At 41.0% G+C, this 25987-nt stretch overlaps 1 protein-coding gene across 1 annotated transcript; it reads left to right on the forward strand.

Annotated features, from left to right (window-relative positions):
* Positions 1 to 806: 806 nt before the first annotated feature.
* LOC137032418 (B-cell receptor CD22-like) lies at positions 807 to 25987 on the forward strand. The gene is made up of 6 exons (XM_067404175.1): positions 807 to 922; positions 1437 to 1505; positions 11051 to 11395; positions 11494 to 11742; positions 25014 to 25271; positions 25713 to 25987. Exons 2-6 carry the CDS (start codon positions 1445 to 1447, stop codon positions 25985 to 25987), a joined length of 1188 nt encoding a protein of 395 aa, XP_067260276.1. The 5' UTR covers positions 807 to 922; positions 1437 to 1444.

Raw genomic sequence — 25987 nt, forward strand, 5'->3', positions numbered from 1 at the left:
TCTTTCTGGTAGAACTGAAAGTATGTGCTTTTTGTGCAAGTGATATAGTTGAGATATGTGTGCTATGCATTATTCACTGTGATGGAGGAACCCTGCACACCCTGTTCAGGACCTGTAGATATTAACAGTATTACTTTAATTTAACATTAATAATTAGTATGCAAATACCTTGAAAACAGTAATGAACTCTCTTCTGATAATCACTGAAAATAGTGCTCTGCATGTTTCCATGTTTCTTCCTTATGGCTAAAATAATAGGTGTGTTCGACCTGAAGCAGCGTTGCACAGACCAGTCAGTGTATGACATCCAAGTTCCTGAAGAGCGTGTTGAAAGCATACAGAGTCATCTGCTCTCTAATCACTCAGCAGGCTTTTGCAGTACTGTATATTTGCAGGAAGTTTTGAACTTGCTGTTAAACATGGACATTTTTGGGACATCTGGTCAACCTAAACATGAAGAGGGAAAAAGTAGAATTGTCAGAGAATTGTTGGGATATTATATATTTTTTTTTTAAAAAATGTTAAGACAACCTGAATATGTGTAAGATGCTAAAAACAGCTAAGGCATACCATTTTATTTTATAACTTTTAGTTTTCTACAGTTTTGTTGCAATTGTGATTCGCTTCATAAATCATTTATGTTTTAAGAGCAACAAACTCATATCAGATTCATTTTGAGTCACTCATGTTGCAACACAAAAACACTTTGCTGTGATCAAAGTAATATTGTTTAATTGTTTTCAGTGGATTTCATTGCTTATGCAGCAAATTCACACATTCTGAAGTTACTCAATTCTGGTTGGGGTTTATAGTGTTCAGCAGGAAACTTATCTGAAGTCCTGCTTCCTCTGCAGAGCAAACATGTTTTAGTCTCTGTTTTCATCATTTTACATCTGATGGACAAGAGACTCACTGAAACACGGTAAAACTATTACATATTTCTCTGTTTTTACCTCATTCAGTCACATTACTGTTGTAAATAATTTTTAAATGTCATTATTTAATTGCTTTTTTGTTGTTCTTGTTGCTTGTTTTATTGTAAATGTTGAGCTGTAGGCAATATTGTGATTTGGAGTCTATAGTGATCCATGACATTTGATTATGAGAAACCTCCTCAATACTCAGCAGACTAATAGTTGTTGACAAATTGTGAATCACTCATTTAATGAGAGAGAGAGAGAGAGAGAGAGAGAGAGAGAGAGAGAGAGAGAGAGAGAGAGAGAGAGAGAGAGAGAGAGAGAGAGAGAGAGGCAACAGATACTGTGCCTTCTTATTGAAAAAAAAAAGGTCTTCTAACTTTATTTTATTAAAATTAAACATACTTGGATTAGAATTAAATGAAAAATAGTATGTTATGATCCCTTTAAATATGTAGAGAGAGATGTTTACATCATAATATTGTAGGTGCAGTAACTGATGTTTATTGGTTGTTGTAGGTGTTGCTATGGTGATGTCAATCAGAATGGCTCCTCCTCTTCCTCTGATCTTTCTGCTCATAATTCACAGTGAGTCTCTGATGTTACAGCAACACTTCACTCTACAGTATATTGTAACGTATATAAATATTGAAATGGTAGATGAAAAATAAGGGACCAATATCAGAAGAACTAACCTCAACTCAGGGAGGAAAATGGTGTGTTCAATGAAACAAACACAAGGTTGCAGTACTCAATGGTGAAATATATTACAATGAAATAAGTTGACAAAATTTACAATATTTACATATACACATAGATAGTATTGAATTCAAAATTATTAATGAACAATTCACATGATTCGAAGATTCAAGTGCTGCAATTGTATATATACCACACACAATGAGCAAAGTTCAGCAATCCAGAGGGGAAAAAAAAAAATAGTCCATAAAGTCATATGAATGTGCATGAAAGTTTGTAATAAAGATGTGTGAAGGTGTATGAGTGTATAATGGTGTGCGAGGGTGTATGAGGGGAGCAGCTGCAGTGCCTCCTACCACACCGGCAGATGCTTGCATTCTCAGTCTTTGGTTCAGGGCCTAGTAGCTCGCCATCAATACAAAAAACCTGGCCTGTAAACAGGACCAAGCAATAAATAACACTTTATGATATTGTATGATTATGTTATTTATGTAATGTCATCATATTGTCATATTCCATCTTTATCATGTACATGATTCAAAATTATCCTGCATATAGCAACATAATTCAACAATCTACAAGAGTACTCTATAATTAACATATAAATAGTTTCAACTTTCATCTCAATATTAAATAGTAAACCATTTTATAATCAGTAACATCAATATTGCGATTGCTATAAATGTCAATAGTAGTGCATTGTTCATATAAAATCGATATAATTAAGCACATAATATCAATACAATAACAACCACAGCCAGCACCAGCACCGGCTAACAGATTCATATGCCATAAACAAAAGTGCTAACATTAACACTGTATAATACAAACAATGACACTCACCAGTTCTCGTATCATTAAATCACTCAACACAGCACAGTCTCAACCAAACCGGAGGCATCTAAAAAAATTGGCAGGCATAACAGTTCAAAACTGACAGTCTAATGAGTCAATATAAAACATTTACAAGGTTAAACGCCTACCTGCAGCAGCACAACACATCGACTCCCACACACACACACACAAAACAATAGCGCGCCGTCATTTTTAAAGGGAAATCTCGCGGTCAAATCTCGCGATACTTGCATGAATCTCGCGATAGCGTGAACAGTGGGGAGTCGTGAGAAGAGAAAGTAAAAGCGGGAAAAAACCCAGGGTTACATCCTCCCCTCGTTAGATCATGCCCGTCCTCGTTGCATAGTAGTTACCAGAATATCACAGGTTAGAAAAAGTGTCTGCTGCAGCAGCGTAACCAAGGGCCTCTGTATAAGCATTAGATAAACTATGGAAAAGAGTTTGAAGTACTGATATTAAGGGGTTACCCAAAGCTGTATATTGAAAACGTTGAGGCGGTTGGCGCTGCCGACCTGAACGTCTAGGTGCTACATCAGATCTCACTATATCACTAGGAGTAATAGCAGGACTCTGAATATTAGGACCCACAGATGACTCAGATTGGACCACCCCATGATCTTCAGCCTCAAGCCCCAGAAACACTTCAGCTTCAGGCACATCGATAAGTACCTCTTCCACAGGTAACTCCATCTCTCTCTTAGCATCTTCATTCATGGGTTCAATTAAGGAATTTCCAGGCTCTCCCACCGCAGTTTCTCCTACCAGAGTGTCTACATCACCGCTGGTCATTGATAAACCTTCACCATTAATTGGCCTAGACTCTTCAACTTCAGGTAAATGGTTTTCAGGTAATATTTCAATAGAAGATCGAGTAACCAGGCTTTGTGGGGAAGGTAGAACAAAATCAGTGTCACTTGAGGTTGTCGATGGAGTAGACCCCACAATGTCAGGGGTCAGGGGTTCTTGTTCACCCGCTCTTTTCATACTGAACTTCATTGGGAGCAGAGAAGAACTCCCAAGGATAGCAGGTTCAACATACTCTACATCCTCATCCTCGAATATATCAACTAGGTCAGCAGCGTGATTACGACTCTGGCTTCGAGTGTACATTTCGAGCAGGAAGATCTTCAGGAAGGTCCTCTGTAGTACAACCCGACAAAAAGCCACAAGGCAAGAGCAGATCACGATGGAGCATACGGGTAGGTCCCTTTTTGGTCTCTAGCCTCACAGTGTAAACTGGAAGATCCCCAACACGGTTCACAACCACATATACATCTCGCTCCCACTTGTCTGCAAGTTTATGCTTGCCTCGAATTCTAACATTTCGGACAAGGACTTTGTCGCCAGCCTCCAAACTTGCAGGTTTTACATGTTGATCGAACTGGCTTTTGTTCCTTTTAGCTGACTTCTGAGCATTCTGGGATGAAAGCTTATAGCTCTCCTCAAGACGAGATCTTAAATCCTTCACATACTGGGAATGTGAAGATGGAGATTCACGAACAGGCAAGCCAAAAGCCAAATCGACTGGAAGCCGGGGTGATCGTCCAAACAGAAGTTCATAGTGCGTAAACCCTGTTACCTCATTCCGTGTACAGTTATACGCATGAGCAAGAGGTTTAACATATTCCCTCCACTTAGCCTTTTGCTTGCTCTCAAGGGTTCCCAGCATGTTTAATAACGTCCGATTAAAGCGCTCAACAGGGTTACCCCTAGGATGGTACGGTGTAGTCCGAGTTTTCTTGATGCCAGCTACATCACAGAGCTCCTTAATCAGCTTAGATTCAAAGTCTGGGCCTTGGTCCGAATGAAGGCGTTCTGGAATGCCATAACAACTCATGAAGTCATTCCACAGACACTTTGCCACAGTCTTGGCCTTTTGATTCGCAGTTGAAATAGCAACAGCAAATTTAGTGAAGTGATCAGTGAGCACCAAGATATTTTTTGTGTTACTGCTGTCCGGCAGTATGTAAGAAAATCCATACATAGCAATTCCAAAGGACGACTAGTTTGAATGTTTACTAGAGGAGCTGCCTTTTCTGGAAGAGTCTTACGTCTTACACACCGACCACAGGTTTTAATGAAGTTTTCAACATTAGCTGCCATTTTAGGCCAGAAGAACCGCTGCCGTACAAAATCAATAGTTCGCTCTATGCCCATATGCCCCATGTCGCTGTGGAGACTCTTCAAGACAATAGAACGCAAAACTGGGGGCAAAACAAGCTGAAGAACAAGTTTATCTTCATCCTGTCTTCTCCTATACAAAATTCCATCTTCCAGCTCTAACCGATTCCACTCCCGTAACAACAATGCAAGCTCAGGAAGTTCCTCTCGAGCAGTTGTGGGAACCTTTTCTCCCGTTTCGAGCTGATGGATAACTTCACGGATCACTGGGTCAGCACGCTGCTCTTCTCTCAGTTCGGTGTGACTCAAAGGGGAAATGACAGGAAGGCCATGTAACTCCTCCATATCGAAACTATCAGAAATTATATTGGCATGGACTGAAAGTGACTCAACTAAGGTCATATCAATTTGAGGATAACAGCATGATCTGACAAGACTGCTCTGACAAACAGCAACCACACTATCAGGGGATATTTCTGCAACTTCACCAGGGTCACACAATTGCTTCACTAGACGACTCACAAGTTTCCACTCTTCACAGCTTGTAGTCTTACAACTTGTATTCTTATCTAGCACTTCTCCATGACAACGCCGAGACAGAGCATCGGTATCAAAATTGTGTTTGCCAGCACGATACTGTATCTTGAAAGAATACGTTGACAATGCAGCTAGCCATCGATGGCTGGTAGCGTCCAATTTTGCTGAAGTCAAAACGTATGTAAGAGGATTGTTATCCGTAACAACAGTGAAGTTGGCACCATAGAGATAATCATGAAATTTCTCTGTGACACTCCATTTTAAGGCCAGAAACTCAAGTTTGTGTGCCGGATATCGAGGATATAGGCCTCGGTTGGCATAAGCAATAACCCGCAGTTGACCATCCTGTTCTTGGTACAGAACGGCTCCCAATCCGATTGTGCTAGCATCTGTGTGCAGAATGTAAGGCAAATTTGGATTGGCAAACCCAAGGACAGGAGCAGATGTTAACTTGGAAATTACTGTATCAAAAGCAACTTGACAGTCAGACGTCCATCTTTCTCCAAAGGACTGCTTCGGGTCCAAGAACTTCCCAGCAATATTTTTATCTTTGGTAGACCGACGGAAGGGTGCATAACCTTGGGTAAGGACATTGAGGGGTTTCACTAGGGTGGCGTAATCCTTAATAAACCGCCGATAGTATCCTGCAAACCCCAGGAAGGACCGTAGTTCCCTAAGATTTCGGGGAACTGGCCAGGATTTGAGAGTGGATATTTTCTCTGGGTCCGTTTCAATACCCTTCTCAGACACAATATGTCCAAGGTAACGTACACTGGACTGGAAAAATTTGCATTTTTCAGGAGACAACTTCAAGCCGAATTCAGTCAAGCGGGTAAGTACTCTAAGTAAGCGCTTCTCATGTTCTTCTAAAGTGTCAGAGAAAATAATAATGTCATCCAGAAACACAAGAACTTCCTTGAGGTTTAAATCCCCCATACACCTCTCCATCAGTCTCTGGAATGTATTTGGAGCATTAGTGACCCCTTGTGGCATCCGATTCCATTCCCAGAACCCTAGTGGTGTAACGAATGCAGTTTTAGCTTTGTCGGCTTCATCCATTTGAATCTGATAATATCCAGACTTCAGATCTAGAACCGTAAACCATTTGGAACCCGTTAAAGCGGAGAATGACTCCTCAAGATTCGGCAATGCATAAGCATCTTTCACTGTTTGCAAATTCAATTTACGATAATCAATGCATAACCTTACATCGCCATTCCGCTTCCGGACCACCACAATTGGAGAAGCAAAGGGTGACTCTGACTCTCGGATGATACCAGCTTCGAGCAGGTCTCGCAAATGGCTTCGAACAGCTTCAATGTCACGAGGATGGATTGGCCTAGCTCGATGCTTAAAAGGGGTTTCATCGTGAAGCTTGATATAATGCTTTACCTGGTCTGTACAGCCGAAGTCAAGATCATGATGAGAAAACACTTCAGGCATTTGACTAAGCTTGGATGTTACTCGCTCCTTCCATTCAGGTGGAATGGGAGATTCTCCAAAATTTAACTCCAAAGTACCTTTCTGTGAACATCCTGGTACTGAAGAGGTTTTTACAGTGTGCTGGGCCAGGATAGTGAGTGATGTGTCAATATCGGCAATTATTGTCATTGGTGGAATGAAAACATCGTGCTCAGACTCATTCATAACAAGAACAGGAACCTTGCAGGGAGCATGATTTGGAAGTGCAATGAGACAGCTCTGGACACACAATCCACCCAGAAGTGGTGATGTAGGATGTTCAATTACAGCCCATTGAACTATAGATGAGCCGTCTACTTTAGCAGAACCTTCCAGAACAACGGTCTGACCAGCAGAAATCAAAACTGGCTTCTGGCTCAATAAACTTACAATTCCTGTTCTGCCCACCTGGTTCTGTTGGTGCTTCAGTTGCAAGAGCTTTAAGACTGCACAGTATCCTTGGGCTGTGGGTTGAAAACTAGAGTTGTCACTGCTGATATATTGTTCATATAAAGGCTCTAGAGTATTCATGCCAATAAGCACAGGTGAAAAACCCCCAGGATGTGCATCAGGTACAACAAGGTACAACAAGAGCAAGAGTCTGTACATCAATTTCTTCTCCCAAGAACTCTTTGGGAAAGATTATATTCACCTCTACATAACCTAGATATGGCACTTACTGACCGGCGGCACCTTCAATCTGAAGTAAGTTGTAAAGTGGTTTCACAGGGCAATTACTGAGGCTCTGGTTATAAAAAGAGACTGGAATCGTAGTGACCTGCGAACCGGTATCTAAAAGACAGTGATAATTCTGTCCAGCAATCTGAACAACAGCAAAACACTTTGAGCCAACCAGCCCCTTTGGAAATTGTATGGATGCATTCTTTATCTTGGACCGTGACATTTCTGCACAACTGACAATCTTCTTTTCTTTCTTGGGACAGGTTTGGTCCCCACTGGCCCCTGTCTGTCCCACAACAGGAACCGGACTCAGTTTAAATGAACAAAGTTAGAGGTATTCTTTTGGTTGCTGGTAAACTGTTTCTTTTTACGAGCAACCAGAGTAAGATTGGGCTCATTCTCAAACTGGGGACGGATGTGAACCACACCGAAAACAATAGCCAGGTTTAGGTGGAGTATTTGTGAGTCGTTGAGACTGCTGATTAGTGGCTCTGGCATGTGGCTTGCTGTGGGAGGAAGTCTTGGAAATAGAGCTGGTCTTTGACTGGATGGCCGTAAGTATGGCTAACTGCCGCTGGACATCAGCTAATTGTTGTGCAAGTTGTTGGGTAATATTAATCAAAGAGGTGACTGCCCTTCCATCTTCAGGATCAGTACGAACAAACTGGGCATGAGATGTAACTTTCTGCCGTGTGGACCCCAGACGTTGCTTCATTCGAAATGCTTTTGCTGCCTCCCGATCCTCTTCAGAGAAAGTGGGCGGATAAGTCTTCTTTTGCTTTAACTGAAGTTCAGCAATCAGGGAATTATCCCAGCACCCACGACAGAACTGATTCAACAAATGTCGATTAACTTCAGACTCCACAACCCGTCCTCTTTTCATAGCAGAGTTCAAGACAACCTGGAGCCGTTGGAGGTAAGCAGATGGCTTCTCACCACTGTCCTGAAATGTGCCCATAAATTTAGCAAATAATTCATCCCCATCCTGCACAGTGGCATAGGCTGAATCAAGAGTGCTTAAATACACAGCGGGCAATGTGCTAGAACTCAATTGCTTGACCATATCTGCTGCTGGGGGAAGGAGGCTCTCAACTATCCTCCTAGAACGATGGAGATCAGACACAGATGGATCCTTCAACAGCAGTTCTACTCCTGACCGCCAGGTGTCATAATCAGCCTCATGTGCAGGTCTGGGAAGCCGACCTGAGAATACCCTGAGCCGTTGATGATATACTGCATTCTCCCCATTCTTTACAATGTGCTCCACTACATAACGCTGGACCTCAGGTGGATTGACGTCAAAGCTGGAAGTTGACTGCCTGTACTCCGGGTGCATAGAATCAGAAGGATCATTATGGGGCTCAGTGGCTGACGTGGCAGCATCAGTGGCTGATGGAGACTGAATTGATTGCTTCACAGATGGCTCTGGCAATGCGGCTGACTCTGTGATGGGTAGCTCTTTCACATGAGTTGCAGAACGGAGCTCGGGTACTGAAAGTCCAATCTGAGTCATCGTTGTTTTAAGCACTTCTTTGTAATCCACCCCAGTTAATTTTGCTAAATTCTGCAAATCAGACAAATATAACATGGTTTTAGCTTTAGCAAAATGCTCAGTACAAACAGTGGATAACTCTAAAATGCAACATGTATATGTCTCTTTAGCAGAGACAAATGTGTAAGGTAAAGTGGGACGCAATACATCCAAAGTGGCACCACTAGCATATTCAACAACAAACATACCATTAAACTCAGATTCTTTTTCAGAGATAGTCTCAGTCCTACTAATTAAACCATATTGGTCTAAAAACTCAATAACTTCATTGCCTCCCAGTTCTGTTATGCCCTCCACCAGCACAGCATTGGGTAATTTGATACCACGTTTCAAAAGCACATCCATAATTGCTGCTGAACTGCAATAACTCAACTCAAAATGTACATTAAACACATCAATTCCTCCTGGCTGGCTCGACAAATGTAACGTATATAAATATTGAAATGGTAGATGAAAAATAAGGGACCAATATCAGAAGAACTAACCGCAACTCAGGGAGGAAAATGGTGTGTTCAATGAAACAAACACAAGGTTGCAGTACTCAATGGTGAAATATATTACAATGAAATAAGTTGACAACATTTACAATATTTACATATACACATAGATAGTATTGAATTCAAAATTATTAATGAACAATTCACATGATTCGAAGATTCAAGTGCTGCAATTGTATATATACCACACACAATGAGCAAAGTACAACAATCCAGAGGGAAAAAAAAAATAGTCCATAAAGTCATATGAATGTGCATGAAAGTTTGTAATAAAGATGTGTGAAGGTGTATGAGTGTATAATGGTGTGCGAGGGTGTGAGGGGAGCAGCTGCAGTGCCTCCTACCACACCGGCAGATGCTTGCACTCTCAGTCTTTGGTTCAGGGCCTAGTAGCTCGCCATCAATACAAAAAACCTGGCCTGTAAACAGGACCAAGCAATAAATAACACTTTATGATATTGTATGATTATGTTATTTATGTAATGTCATCATATTGTCATATTCCATCTTTATCATGTACATGATTCAAAATTATCCTGCATATAGCAACATAATTCAACAATCTACAAGAGTACTCTATAATTAACATATAAATAGTTTCAACTTTCATCTCAATATTAAATAGTAAACCATTTTATAATCAGTAACATCAATATTGCGATTGCTATAAATGTCAATAGTAGTGCATTGTTCATATAAAATCGATATAATTAAGCACATAATATCAATACAATAACAACCACAGCCAGCACCAGCACCGGCTAACAGATTCATATGCCATACACAAAAGTGCTAACATTAACACCGTAAAATACAAACAATGACACTCACCAGTTCTCGTATCATTAAATCACTCAACACAGCACAGTCTCAACCAAACCGGAGGCATCTAAAAAAATTGGCAGGCATAACAGTTCAAAACCGACAGTCTAATGAGTCAATATAAAACATTTACAAGGTTAAACGCCTACCTGCAGCAGCACAACACATCGACTCCCACACACACACACAAAACAATAGCGCGCTGTCATTTTTAAAGGGAAATGACGCGGCCTCTGTCAAATCTCGCGCTACTTGCATGAATCTCGCGATAGCGTGAACAGTGGAGAGTCGTGAGAAGAGAAAGTAAAAGCGGGAAAAAACCCAGGGTTACAATATTCACTGATCAAAGTAAAATTTTATTAAAAATTTATTATCATGTGTTTGAATATTTTATAGTGCTGCATGTTGTTTGGGACTGATTTCTTTACTCTGGTTTCACAGTTTATCTCTGTGTTTATTTCTGCAACGTCTTCCATCAAAGATCATGAAGAACTGAAATCTATTATCACAATCATTAGGTTTTGGGAAGATTGCTGTTATACATATGATGTTTCATTTTCATGTAATAAAAGTATTCATATGATTTCCCGAGTTTACATGTGTGACGGGTGGCTGCTAACAGGAAGCGCACAACAAGGTAGAGTTCAGGAATAAATCAACTTTAATAAATCCACACAGAAAAAAAAAACATCCACATAATAAAGACAACACCAGACCAAGAACACACGAAACACTGGGCTTAAATAAGGAGAACAGATATGATAATTAAGTGAACAGGTGAATGTAATCAATAATCAGACACACTAGGAAACACGGGTCACGGGAATAAAAACACTATTATGAACTCTGACATGGTCCATTGTAACTGATAAAACAACACGTTTATCTTGATGAATTCTGTGTTTCAGGAGTTTCTAGTGCTGGTTTGGGTGTGAGTTACAGTCCTTCACACATCTGTGCACTAAAGGACTCATCAGTGATAATGAACTGCACTTATACATATCCTACTGGACATCAGATCAAGAACGTGTTCTGGACCAAAACAAAAGATAAAAAGGAAACAGAAGAGTTTCCAGATCTGTCTAATGACACTGAATACAGTCAGAGGCTTCAGTATCTGGGAGATAAACAGAAGATCTGCACCATCAGACTGAGTCATGTGACACTGAAGGATTCACACATGTACTATTTCAGATTCACCACTGATAAAGACAAATGGGTTGGTAAACCAGGAGTGAATCTTACTGTCACAGGTGACTTTCATGAGGTTTCTCTCTTCTTCTGTGCATTATGTTGAATAATAATCAGTGTATGACAGCAGCACTAGATATAATGTGTGTGTTGTGTTCAGATCTTCAGGTGGCGTCTCCTGAGAGAGTGACAGAGGGAGATTCAGTCCGTCTGACATGTAAAAGCAGCTGCTCTCTGACTGACAGAGCAACATTCATCTGGTACAGAAACTCACAGCCATTAACTGAGAGAAGAGACAGAAACAATGAACTCCTGCTGCAGTCAGTCAGAAGAGAGGATGCAGGCAGATATAGCTGTGCTGTACACGGACACAATCTCATCTCTCCTGCTGTTCAGCTCAATGTCACGTGTGAGTACAGATCCCAGATAACAAGCAATGATCGAAACAATGTTAAACCAATGTTAATGTGTCAACGTTAATCGCATTGAATCAATATCACTTTTGGACCCTCAATTAATGTTGAAAAAATGTTGAAATTTCCACAAAAAAATCAATTGAAATGGAATTGATATTGGTTCAACATCATTCTTACACTCTCAGGAAATTAAACTCAACTACAACTGACTTAAAGCCACACAGCCTGAAATCAACTGAAGATAAAAGACGACATTAAATCTCTCATGATTTCAGCAGAAGTTCTTTTTGAGAATTAACAGAGTTTAGATGTTGATGTTTTATTGAAAATATTATCTAGTGTTTCCTTTGATTGGGCAGTTCGACTCTTGGCTTTTTGTGTGACTGTTAAAAAAAAACAAAAAACATTAACAACAAAGATGATCTGGTGATATAGTTTTAATCATCATGAAACAAAATAATTTACTAATTGTACTCTTGAGCAAAAATGTGCATTTGTTTTTAATAGGTTATATTCAACAACACTTTCTTAGCACAGATCAGACATTTTGAAGCTTGACTTTTAAAAAGCAAAAAATCTTTAGACACACGGACATCAAGAATCAGCATATGAATCTCAACATTGGTTCTACTAATTTGTTTTTTCTATATTAATGTTATTTAAAAAGCAATATAGTGAAAGTTGTGCAGTTGTGCTTTCAAGTTATTTTTTTTAAAGATTGGAAACATTTATTTGTTTCATAAATAATCCATGGACAGTTTATTTAATTTCTAAACAAGGTGATATAAAGACAAAAAATGACGTAATCAAACTACAGCGAGAGCAAACAAGCGACTCCTTTTGAATCGCTCTCGCGGTTCTCGAATCTCAATCTCTTTCTCGAGTAGAATCGGTTGCAACGTTTTTTGGATCATCAGTACAAAAACTGAGAACCGCTTCTTTCGGATGTGTCCGTTTTGAGAACCGGTGAGCTGATGATACTGCGCATGCGTGATCTGTAATGTAGATCTAAAATGTGAATGTAAATGTAGAAAAATGTGTGGTTTTAAGTCAGTTGTAGTTGTTTCATTTTCTGTGAGTGTAAGAATGATGTTGAACCAACATCACATTAATTCAATGCCATTACCATTTATTTTATGTTGAATATTCAACTTTTTTTTTTTCAACATTAATTGCGGGTGCAAAAATGATTTTGATTCAATTCTGTTACCATTGACACATTACATTTACATTTACATTTATTCATTTGGCAGACGCTTTTTTCCAAAGCGACTTACAAGTGAGGAATACAACAAGCGAGTCATTATGGTGAGGCAAATAGACAAGAAGTGCTCAAAATACAAGTTATAGGCAGTGCTCAGATTATCCTAAGATACAATAGAGAGGGATTAGAGGAAGTGAAAAGATAGGAATAAGAAGTTTTTTTTTTTTTTTTTTTTTTTTTTTTTTTAAGATGAGGTTAAGTGCTCATGAAAGAGATTGTTTTTCAGCTGTCTTTTGCATATTGCCAGGGATTCAGCATTCCGGATGGAGGCAGGAAGATCATTCCACCAGCAAGGGACAGTGAATGAGAATGTTCTGGAAAGTGATTTCGTGCCTCTCTGTGATGGTACCACAAGCCTTCGCTCCTTTAATGAGCGCAGGTTTCTGGTAGGAGTGTAGACTCGTAAGAGTGAGTGGAAGTAGGAGGGTGCTGAGCCTGTGGTAGATCTGTAAGCAAGCATCAACGCCTTGAATTTGATGCGAGCAGCAAGTGGTAGCCAGTGTAGAGAGATGAAGAGAGGCATGACGTGGGCTCTTTTGGGCTCGTTGAAGACGAGACGTTCTGCTGCGTTCTGAATCAATTGTAGAGGCTTTGCAGTAAGCAAACCTAGAAATGACCAGAGCCTGGACCAGAAGTTGTGTTGCATGTTCTGTTAGAAAAGGCCTGATTTTCCTGATGTTGTATAGTGCAAATGTGCATGACCGAGCTGTCTTTGCAATGGGGTCTTTGAAGGTCAGTTGATCATCAAGGATTACTCCAAGATTTCTGGCCGAATTTGATGGGGTAATTGAGGATGTGCCTAGCTGGATGCTGAAATTGTGATTTAGAGTCGGATTGGCAGGGAAGACGAGAAGCTCAGTCTTAGCCAGGTTGAGCTGTAGATGATGTTCTTTCATCCATGCCGAGATGTCCGCCAGACAGCTTGAGATTCGTACAGCTACTGTGGGATCATCTGGTTGGAACGAAAGGAAGAGTTGTGTGTCATCAGCATAGCAATGGTAGGAGAAACCATGTGCCTGAATGATGGGACCAAGTGATGTAGTGTAAATGGAGAAGAGGAGGGGTCCAAGAACTAAAACCCTGAGGAACACCCTTGGTCAGTTGATGAACTTTGGATACCTCCCCTCTCCAGACAACCCTGAAAGACCTTCCTGTGAGATAGGATTCAAACCAGAGAAGCAGAGTACCTGTGATGCCCAGTGATGAGAGGATGGACAGGAGGATCTGATGATTCACCGTGTCAAAGGCAGCAGATAGAACGAGCAGAATGAGAACTGATGATTTGGAATCAGCCTTTGCAATCCGCAGGGATTCAGTGACCGACAGCAGTGCAGTCTCAGTCAAGTGGCCACTCTTGAAACCAGATTGATTGTCATTCAATTGGTTACTCTGTGAGAGGAAAGATGACACCTGGTTGAAAACAACTCGTTCAAGTGTTTTTCCTATGAATGGTAGGAGAGAAACAGGTCTGTAGCTGTCTACAAGAGACGTGTTTAATGTGGGTTTCTTAAGCAATGGGGTTACCCGAGCCTGTTTGAATGTGTTCGGGAAAGTGCCAGTGTGGAGAGATGTGTTGATGATGTGTGTCAGCGCTGGTAAAAGTGTGGGAGCGATGGCTTGTAGAAGGTGTGAGGGGATGGGATCTAGAGGGCAGGTAGTGGGATGACTGGAGAGGAGAAGTTTGGATACTTCTGTCTCAGTGAGGGGGGGAGAATGAAGAGAGGAGGTGTGTGGCTGTGTGTGTGGTTGGTCTGAGTTCATGTGTGTGTGGAGCAGAGAACTGACTGCTGATGGTAGAGGTTTTGTCAGTGAAAAATTTAGCAAAATTATCAGCAGTAAGGGATGAGGTGGGTGGTGGTGGAGGGGGACAGAGGAGAGAGTTGAATGTTTTTAAAAGTGTGCATGTGTTTGAAGCGCTGTTGATTTTGTTGTGGAAATAGGAGGATTTAGCAGCATGAATTTCAGCAGAAAAGGATGAGAGCAGAGACTGATAGCTACTTAGGTCAAATTGGTCTTTTGATTTGTGCCACTTCCTCTCTGCAGTCCTGAGTTTGGTCCGATGTTCACGAAGAACATCAGATAACCAGGGATTAGAGGGAGTGACACGTGCAGGTATTGATGACAGAGGACAGATACTATCTAGAGAAGAAGTTAATGTGGAACATAAAGTGTCTGTTGCTGTATTCACATCCAGAGATGAGAATTGTGAGGGTGAGGGAAGGGAGGATGATACAGTAGAGGAAAGATGAGAAGAAGAAAGAGAGCGCAGGTTTCGTCTGAAGGTAACTGGTAGCGGGGTTGGTGGTGAACAAATGGTGAGTTGAAGATTAAAAGTAATGAAAAAATGATCAGAAAAGTGCAGAGGTTTTACCAGATATGTTGTCAGTGATGCAGTTGCGTGTGTAAATGAGATCAAGTTGGTTGCCAGATTTGTGTGTACTTGTGGTGATGAGCCGATTAAGATCGAATGAGGCTAGAAGAGAGTGGAAGCATAAGGCTTTTCTAGATGAATGTTGAAATCGCCAAAAACTACAAGTGGGCTACCATCCTCTGGGAATGAGGACAGCAGCATGTGCAGTTCCTCTACAAAGGTACCCAGTTGGCCTGGGGGGCAATAGATTACTACGATAAGAATTTTGACAGGAATTGAGATTGTAATAGCATGAAACTCAAATTAATTGTAGCTGCAAAGAGAGGAATGAGTCGAGTATTTCCAATTGTCAGAAATGAGAAGACCTGTGCCCCCACCCCTCCCAGACTTGTGAGGGGTATGAGAGAAAGTGAAGTTGTTAGAGAGAGGAGCAGGGGTTGCTCGGTGGAGTCGCACAGGTAGAGTCGCAGGTCTTTACCCGAGTCGGTCTTCACACAAGGAGGCTGAGAGCTCCCGCTGACGCTTCCGCGACAGTGCGCACACACAATTAATATACTGCTTATTAACACTTGATTGAAACGAGCAGTGTTGGGGAAGCTACTCTGAAACTGTAGTTTGACAAGCTACGAGCTACTCATAAATTAAAGTAGTTAAACTACTGTCAAGCTGATGTAACCCCCATAAGAAGTTCTTATAGAAAAGTTAATCTTATAATTCTATCATTAAGCTTATATTATTATATTATTGTTATGCGATATTATATTATTGTATTCTATATTATCCCACCAATCGAAATGCTGCATAAAACCTGAATATAGAAAATCTGCCTAGCAATTGTTGAGCAGTCATGAATGGGTAATTGTGATTGGTTAAACAATTCATGCTCCGCCCTGCTGTGCGCTGTGTATGCGAGCAAATAGGCAACGTGAGACAAACAAAATACAGTCAGAGCACAAAGAATTTAAGCTGTACAAACTGTGGAATAAACTTGATTACGAGCTAGAAATGAGCATATGCATCAGGAAGAGGTGCAAAAGATTTGTTATTTTCATGTTGATTTCGGGAACGAAATAACTTTCATTGAATCTCGGCCAGGTTTTTTGGTTTTCCTCGAACACTCTCTCTTCCGGATGGAAGATGGCGGGCCACCCAGTTGATCTTGGTGTGAACTTCAGTCGATTCGTACGGAGTGCTCTTTGCCGGCCAGTACTGCGGTAGGATTGTACAAACTTACAAACCCCGGATTTCCTCTACTAGACACTTTTGCTTGAAAAAAAATTTAATTCCAAGGAAAGTTAATTCCAGTGATTTGGAAAACTAATCTGAGCTCAGCAACGTGAACTTGAGTGAACAGAACTGGTGATCCTTGACTCATTGAGTCATACACATACACTGATAACGCACCACACAATTGTTATATTGTAATTGTTTATTTCCATTGTTGTTCATTCAATACAATTTGTAATTTGTATGCAATTCTTTGTTATGGTGATTTCATTTATTATCCAAAGTGAATTGTTGATTTAGGTTATTTTATTTAGGCAAACTAACTCAGTGTGTACTTACCCGTATGAGGGTTACACAGTAAAACTTGGCGAGTGCCAGCCAGGAGCAATTTGATTTGACACATCCCATATCACTAGGTTTTACCTCTTGTATTTGATTAAAAAAAACAAAAAAAACATGGATGTAATACTCAAGGAAAATCTGAAAGTTCCCAATTGTGTCTTGATTAGTGGGTTATCAAACACCACTGTTGATGATGAAGTTTTTGAGTTTTTGCACGAGTATGGAAGCATCTCTAGAATGGTAGCAATAACTGATACTCAGACAGCAGTTGAATTCGAATGTGGTTCTGCCATGGCAGCCTTAGAGTCTCTTCCTTTACCTCACCGCAGACCCTGTCATGGAGATCCTAAAATAAATCATCAAATTCAAAGTCTTGGAAGTGTGTATAGCGCAAAGTGTGGCACCAGCACAACAAAAGCCTACCTCTCTGAGCTTAAACAGCTAGCAAAGTTGAGTGGGAAGCAGTTTGAAGATGTTCTTAAAGATGAACTCAGTAGGATCAGTGAATCTGTTATGGATGGTTCTGTGCTTGAAGCCCTAGACTCACCCTTAGATTCAGAAAGGCCTTCTATGCCAGGTAAATCCACAGAAATGCCAAGCGATGGGTTGAAGAGTGACTTGCATGGGCTTCCAGAGGCCACAGGCCTTCATACATCCAAATGTACTACAACCCCTGAGAGTATTCCCTCTTTAAATGTTAACAGCCCTCCAGTCATGCTTGCACCTAGCCATCTCACTACACCAGATGTTCAGCGTGTGGTAGTGGAGCATGTAGTCAGAAGTGGAGATATAGTCTCACAACTCCATGCACCTTTAAAGTTGAAGCCTTTCTCTGGCAGAGTTCCTCACCAAAACTTTGAAGTTGATTATGATACATGGCGTGGAACAGTCAATCTCTATTTGAATGACCCTATGATTAGTGATGCACAAGTAGTCAGAAAAATCATAGAGAGCCTTACACCTCCAGCTTCTAACATAATCAAATCATTAGGCCCCTCATCCTCATCTAAAGCCTATCTTGATCTTCTTGATTCTGCCTTTGCTGCTGTAGAGGATGGCGATGAGCTTTTTGCTGCATTTCTCAATCTCAATCAGAATGCTGGAGAGAAGTCATCTGATTATCTCCATCATCTTCAGACAGCATTGAGTTCTGTTGTACGAAGCAATGGCCTTGCTGCGACAGAGTCAGACAGGCAGTTGTTGAGACAATTTTGCAGAGGATGCTGGAATAATTCTCTGATCTCCAACCTCCAGCTTGAACAACGGAAACATAATCCTCCAACATTTCCAGAGTTTTTACTCATGCTGCGCACTGAAGAGGATAGGCAGGCAGCTAAAAGTAACCGAATGAGGCATCACCTTGGGGTGACCAGAGTAAAGCTCCAGCCTAATGCACAGGTTGCTTGTAAACCGTGTCTGGCGAATCTTGACTTAACTGTTGACGGTGATTATATACCTTCGGCAACAGTGCAGTCATTGCAGAAGCAAATAGCTCAACTGCAAACTCAGGTCGCAAAACTTTTGACACTTCGTGATGAAAAAACATCTCAAGCGAAAAGTTCTAAACAGGACAAACCAAAACCATCTGATCTAAAGTCAGACACTAAGCAGAAGAACAGCAATCCTGTTCCTACTTCAAGACCCAGGCCTTGGTATTGCTTTAGGTGTGGTGAAGATGCCCATATTGTTTCTTCCTGCTGCAATGCACCAAACCCCACTTTAGTGCAAACCAAAAGACAGGAGCTTAGAGAGAAACAACGTGCTTGGGACAAGAAGAATGGTGCTTTGGAAAAACAGGATTTAAACTAGTAGTGGCCCCTGCCTTGGAACACACAGGGGCCATGATTGATTTTTGTTCCACCTTAAAGGATTCTCAAGAATGCACCTCAAAGTCTCATGCTGTTTCTCAAAACAAAAGGCTACCCAAACAACTTGTAGGAGAAAAATGCACCGCGGTTGTCAAAGTATTTGGGAAAGACTGTCACTGTTTATTAGATACTGGGTCTCAGGTTACAACGGTTGCACAGTCCTTCTACAACAAATGTCTATGTGATCAACCCATACACCCAATTGACCAATTGCTTGCTGTGGAGGGAGCCAACGGTCAACTAGTGCCCTATTTGGGATATGTAGAGGTCAGCGTAAAGTTCCCAAAAGATTTTATACTTTCAGAACCTGAGATACTTACCCTTGCTTTGGTCGTTCCGGATGTCAGTTCAAGTAGTGAAGTTCCATTGTTGATTGGCACCAACACCCTTGACGCAGTTTATGAACAATGTAGCAATCAGCTACCCCTGCAAATAAATTTTTCTCGTCATGGTTATGATCAAGTCTGGAGAGTACTGAACAAGAGACAAAAACAGATTTCGAGCGGTAGGTTAGGCTTGGTGAAGCTGCAGGAAAGAACAAATGAAGTTCTTCTCGCAGGGCAGAAGATTTTGCTTGAGGGTCACATTATTCAGTCTGTTTCGATGGGAGATGAGACGTGGGCTGTACTTGAACAGCCAGCAGAATCCATTCTTCCTGGTGGAGTGTTTGTGGACAACTGTCTCATTACTTTACCTAAGAGTAGTCCTTTCAAAGTACCTGTCTCCTTGAGGAATGAAACTGATCATGACATTCTGCCTCCCAAAAATTGTATTTTGGCTGAACTTAGCATGCCATACCAGCTCATCCAAGATCCTTGTTCAAAAGAACAGAAAATGATTTCAGCTGGCTGTTTTAGTCAGCAAGAGAGAACTCCTGATTCTGGATTACAATTTGACTTTGGGCAGTCTCCATTATCTGCGGAGTGGAAAGAGCGGATAGTCCAAAAACTGAATTCTTTTTCTGATGTTTTCTCCCACCATGATCTTGACTTTGGTCACGCTACAAGGATAAAACATCATATCAAACTAAAGGATGAGACGCCTTTTAAACAACGAGCGCGTCCAATTCATCCCAGAGATTTTGAGGCAGTGAAAAAGCATTTACAAACTCTTCTTAATGCTGGAATAATCAGGGAGTCCGAGTCTTCATTTGCTTCGCCAATAGTTGTGGTACGAAAAAAGAATGGAGATGTACGCCTCTGTGTGGATTACAGGAAATTAAATATACAGACCATAAAGGATGCATATGCACTTTCAAACCTGGAGGAATCATTCTCAGCACTTGCGGGATCGCAGTGGTTCTCTGTAATGGATTTGAAATCCGGATATTACCAGGTGGAAATGGAAGAGGAAGATAAGTCCAAAACAGCCTTCACTTGTCCATTAGGCTTCTGGGAATTCAATCGGATGCCTCAGGGAATTACGAATGCTCCCAGCACCTTCCAACGCCTCATGGAGAGATGCATGGGAGACATTCATTTGAAAGAGGTCCTAGTTTTTTTGGACGATTTAATCGTTTATTCTGACACATTGGAAGAACATGAGAGTAGGCTCATCAATGTGTTAGGACGCCTCAGAGATTACGGACTTAAATTGTCTCCTGATAAATGTAAATTCTTTCAGACTGATGTGCGCTACTTGGGACACATTGTGTCTAGGGAGGGAGTGAAAACGGATCCTGATAAAATTCGAGCTCTTAAGACCTGGCCGAGACCCCAGAATCTGAAAGAGCTGAGGTCATTCCTTGGATTTTCAGGATATTACAGACGATTTATAAAAGACTACTCCAAGATAGTCAAACCACTGACAAATCTCACGGCAGTTATCCGTCCCAGCGGAAAGGGAGTAAGGTAGCCACCAGTGGTCGGTACTTTCATGCCAAGGAGCCTTTTGCGGAGCGTTGGAGTCAAGAGTGTCAGGAAGCATTTACCACCATTACTGACAAGTTAACTTCTGCTCCAGTGCTTGGTTTTGCTGACTCAAAACTGTCTTACACTCTGCATACAGATGCTAGCACGACTGGTTTAGGTGCAGCATTGTACCAAATGCAGGACGGTCAACCCCGTGTGATCGCTTATGCAAGCAGAGGGTTAAGTCGCAGTGAATCAAGATACCCAGCCCATAAGCTGGAATTTTTAGCCCTTAAATGGGCTATAGTGGAAAAGTTCCATGACTATCTTTATGGGAGTCAATTCACGGTGGTCACAGATAATAATCCACTGACCTACTTGCTCACCACAGCTAAGCTGGACGCAGCAAGTTATCGCTGGTTAGCTGCTTTGTCCATCTTTGACTTTAACATCAAGTACAGGGCTGGTAAGCATAACATGGATGCAGACGGATTGTCCAGAAGACCTCATGATGTGTTAGAGGATGATGCTATTTCAGGAAGTGAGTGTCAACGGATCCAGCGATTTACATCACATCTCTTAAGATCCTCTAGTCCACTGAGGGATGTTGCTAGGGAGACAGTTTTGGCAACATGTCAAAGACACATTGTTAGCCAAAACATTGAACACCTTCCTTACCTTGGATATGTAGAATCCTTAACAGTGCAGTCATCTGCGGTTCCTGCTAGTTTTGAGGAACAGGACATTGAATGTGGTGTTTCAGTTCTTCAAAAGTATAGTCAAGCAGATCTCAAGAAGCTGCAAAGAGAGGATCCTATTATTAGTCAAGTTATAAAGCTTCTAGAGTCTGAGGAAAGAGTGTCTACCCGTGTAAAGTTTAACAGTCCTGATCTCCAGTTGATGCTACGGGAGTGGGAGCGCTTCCAGCTGAAGAGTGAACTTCTGTATAGGACAAGGATGTGTGATGGCCAGACAGTTTATCAGTTAGTGTTGCCAGAAGTTGTTCGACCCCTGGTACTCCAGAAACTCCATGATGACATGGGCCATTTGGGGATTGAACGAACTCTCGACCTTGTCAGATCCAGATTTTACTGGCCTAGAATGTCCCTGGAGGTGGAGAGAAAAATTAAGACTTGTGAAAGGTGTGTCAGAAGGAAAACTCAGCCTAATAAGGCTGCTCCTCTAGTCAACATATGCACTACCAGACCTATGGAACTGGTGTGCATGGACTTTTTATCATTGGAGCCAGATAGTCGGAACACTAAAGATATCCTTGTCATCACCGATCACTTCACAAAATATGCAGTGGCTATTCCTACGAAAGATCAGAAAGCTGCTACAGTTGCCAAGTGTCTGTGGGATCAGTTCCTTACTCACTACGGATTTCCTGAGCGACTTCATAGTGACCAGGGCAGAGATTTTGAATCTCACGTCATAAAGGAGTTATGTATTATCACAAACATTCGAAAGGTGAGAACAAGTCCTTACCATCCCAGAGGGAACCCCGTAGAGCGATTTAATCGCACTCTCTTGAGTATGTTGGGTACCCTGCAAGACAAGAACAAAGCTCACTGGCGTGATTTTGTGAAGCCGTTAGCCCATGCTTATAACTGTACAAAGAATGAGGTTACCGGTTTTTCACCATATGAGCTAATGTTTGGCCGACAGCCAAGGCTACCAGTCGACATTGCCTTTGGGTTACCAGTCAAGGATGGTAGAACCATCTCTCATTCTCAATACGTGAAGAATCTGAAAGCCAGATTAGAGTACAGTTATGGACTTGCAATCCAAAATGCGAAGAAAGTAGCTGATAAGAACAAGAAACGCTTTGATAAGGTTGTTAGAGAGTCCACTTTGGAGAAAGGAGACAGAGTTTTAGTGAGAAATTTGCGCTTACGGAACAAGCACAAACTCGCTGATCGGTGGGAATCCACCGTTTATATTGTGACCAAGCGCATGGGAGACTTACCTGTGTATTCTGTTAAGCCTGAGAATGCAGAGGAACCAGTACGTACGCTGCACCGTGATCACCTTCTTCCATGTGGATTTCTCTCTGAAACAAAAGAGACAGAGGAAGTAGTTATTCAAGCTACGAAACCAAGAACAAGGCAAGATAGTATTCAGTCTGACAAACCTGACTCAGAAGATGATAATGATGATGATTACTGGCAGCATACATTAGTCATGCCCACTCTCACAAGTGAGGGGGTGGTGGAGTTATGTGAAGTACCCTGTAGCCACATTAGTCCAGATGAGTCTGTTGGGAAGGATGGGTTGGAATGAATTCCCCGCCAGTCTGTCCCAGGCCTGAGTACAAAAGAGCAACACTTACCTGATGAAATGGTTATGGAAATGCAGTGTGATAATACAGTTACTGCAAACCAAACTAAAGATGAGGCTGATTATCTGAGTAACGTACCTCCAATCAGGGCTGATGAGGGAGACTTACTTGAGATATCTGAGAGCGGAGAGCCTGAGGCTTCACCTGAAATTTCAGTTGAGCCGGATTTGCCGGTACAGAACAGTCCACTTGACAGTGTTGTTGAAGAGCAAGACTCTGAGGTTATGGGACATGGAACCAATGCTGAAATTTCTCCAAATGAGCCATCAATTGAATGTACTGTGCGCAGATCAGAAAGAGCCCGTAGACCTCCAGGATTGTTTCACTACCCGACATTAGGGAAACCTATGATCTCTTTCGCACAGACTATACTGGAAGGATTTCATCAAGCAATAATTGATACCTTTAAGGAAACACAAGATGTTACCTTAAGAAATCCCATGATTTCAAACTGTGATGTAGTTTGATAACATGAAGAGACTCATGTTGATTCAGAAGGGGAGGATGTAACCCCCATAAGAAGTTCTTATAGAAAAGTTAATCTTATAATTCTAACATTAAGCTTATATTATTATATTATTGTTATGCGATATTATATTATTGTATTCTATATTATTCCACCAATCAAAATGCTGCATAAAACCTGAATATAGAAAATCTGCCTAGCAATTGTTGAGCAGTCATGAATGGGTAATTGTGATTGGTTAAACAATTCATGCTCCGCCCTGCTGTGCGCTGTGTATGCGAGCAAATAGGCAACGTGAGACAAACAAAATACAGTCAGAGCACAAAGAATTTAAGCTGTACAAACTGTGGAATAAACTTGATTACGAGCTAGAAATGAGCATATGCATCAGGAAGAGGTGCAAAAGATTTGTTATTTTCATGTTGATTTCGGGAACGAAATAACTTTCATTGAATCTCGGCCAGGTTTTTTGGTTTTCCTCGAACACTCTCTCTTCCGGATGGAAGATGGCGGGCCACCCAGTTGATCTTGGTGTGAACTTCAGTCGATTCGTACGGAGTGCTCTTTGCCGGCCAGCACTGCGGTAGGATTGTACAAACTTACAAACCCCGGATTTCCTCTACGAGACACTTTTGCTTGAAAAAAAATTTAATTCCAAGGAAAGTTAATTCCAGTGATTTGGAAAACTAATCTGAGCTCAGCAACGTGAACTTGAGTGAACAGAACTGGTGATCCTTGACTCATTGAGTCATACACATACACTGATAACGCACCACACAATTGTTATATTGTAATTGTTTATTTCCATTGTTGTTCATTCAATACAAGTTGTAATTTGTATGCAATTCTTTGTTATGGTGATTTCATTTATTATCCAAAGTGAATTGTTGATTTAGGTTATTTTATTTAGGCAAACTAACTCAGTGTGTACTTACCCGTATGAGGGTTACACTACCCTTTTGAAAAAGGAGTTAACTACACTACAAGTTACTATAAAAAAGTAGCTAGCTACACTGAAACTACTTTTATTTATTTATTTATTTTTTTTTTAAATGACATAGCATTACAACTAAATGGATAACTGTTCATGAAGAATGTTTAAGCAAGATGTTTGGGGTTTAAAACAAAGCAATGCACTGCAATTATGATTTCAAAGCGTACTGTTTTATTTTGTAATTCAGTTTCAGAAGTGATCTCTACATATAAATGATAACACCAATAAAGTCTGCAAACGTGGCTGTTATTCTAAACAAGTACAATTAAAATACAATTATAGTCGAGGTAGGAAATAGGACAAACACAGATACGAATTAAATCCTTCCTAGCAGCAAATAATAAACGAAGCAACTGACCCAGAACAGATATTAAGCAAAACACTTACGCGCTCTTGCGTCCGTCACCACTGCCAGCTCGCTAAACACTGTTTTAACATTATTTCGATCATTGCTTGCTATCTGGGGATTCATTTTACTTTAAAAACTGGATATTATATTTGAATGAGATGATTTAAGGATTTATTTTGTTGTCCCTTTTAGACCCTCCAAAGAGCGTCTCAGTGTCCATCAGTCCATCTGGTGAAATAGTATCAGGAGATTCAGTGACTCTGATCTGCAGCAGTGATTCAAACCCTCCTGCTCTGAACTTCAGCTGGTTTAAAGGAGGAACGTTTGTAGGATCTGGAAGAATCTTCAACATCTCAAAGATCAGCTCTGATGACAGTGGAGAATACAAGTGCAGATCCATCAATGAACATGGAGAGAAATACTCTGATGCTGTGACTTTAAATGTCATGTGTGAGTTAACGATCATCTGAACATTGTTCACATATAAATTCACAATTTTCTAATATTTATTTATTTACTTATTTATTTTTTTCTGTTTCAGATCCTCCCAGGAACGTCTCAGTGTTGATAACTGGATCTGGTGAAATAGTGTCAGGAGATTCAGTGACTCTGATCTGCAGCAGTGATTCAAACCCTCCTTCAGAAATCAGCTGGTTTAAAGGAGGAACGTTTGTAGGATCTGGAAGAATCTTCAACATCTCAAAGATCAGCTCTGATGACAGTGGAGAATACAAGTGCAGATCCATCAATGAACATGGAGAGAAATACTCTGATGCTGTGGCTTTAAATGTCATGCGTGAGATAATGAAGTTTCATTCACTGTGGTAACAAACAAATTATTGGTTTAACTATTTAAAACGTGAATACAGAGTTTCTTTTGTCCATTGTTAGATCCACCCAGGAACGTCTCAGTGTTGATAACTGGATCTGGTGAAATAGTGTCAGGAGATTCAGTGACTCTGATCTGCAGCAGTGATTCAAACCCTCCTGCAGAAATCAGCTGGTTTAAAGGAGGAACGTTTGTAGGATCTGGAAGAATCTTCAACATCTCAAAGATCAGCTCTGATGACAGTGGAGAATACAAGTGCAGATCCATCAATGAACATGGAGAGAAATACTCTGATGCTGTGACTTTAAATGTCATGTGTGAGTTAACGATCATCTGA

This window comes from Chanodichthys erythropterus, chromosome 12, assembly GCF_024489055.1.
Source record: "Chanodichthys erythropterus isolate Z2021 chromosome 12, ASM2448905v1, whole genome shotgun sequence".
Taxonomy (NCBI): Eukaryota; Metazoa; Chordata; class Actinopteri; order Cypriniformes; family Xenocyprididae; genus Chanodichthys; species Chanodichthys erythropterus.

Bases quoted from the DNA above. Each gene is read 5' to 3' on its own strand.
- LOC137032418 (XM_067404175.1), top strand. From the start codon at position 1,445: ATGGTGATGTCAATCAGAATGGCTCCTCCTCTTCCTCTGATCTTTCTG. The intron at 11,396-11,493 runs GTGACTTTCATG...TGTTGTGTTCAG, and splicing joins AGTGAATCTTACTGTCACAG to ATCTTCAGGTGGCGTCTCCT. The intron at 25,272-25,712 runs GTGAGTTAACGA...GTCCATTGTTAG, and splicing joins TGTGACTTTAAATGTCATGT to ATCCACCCAGGAACGTCTCA.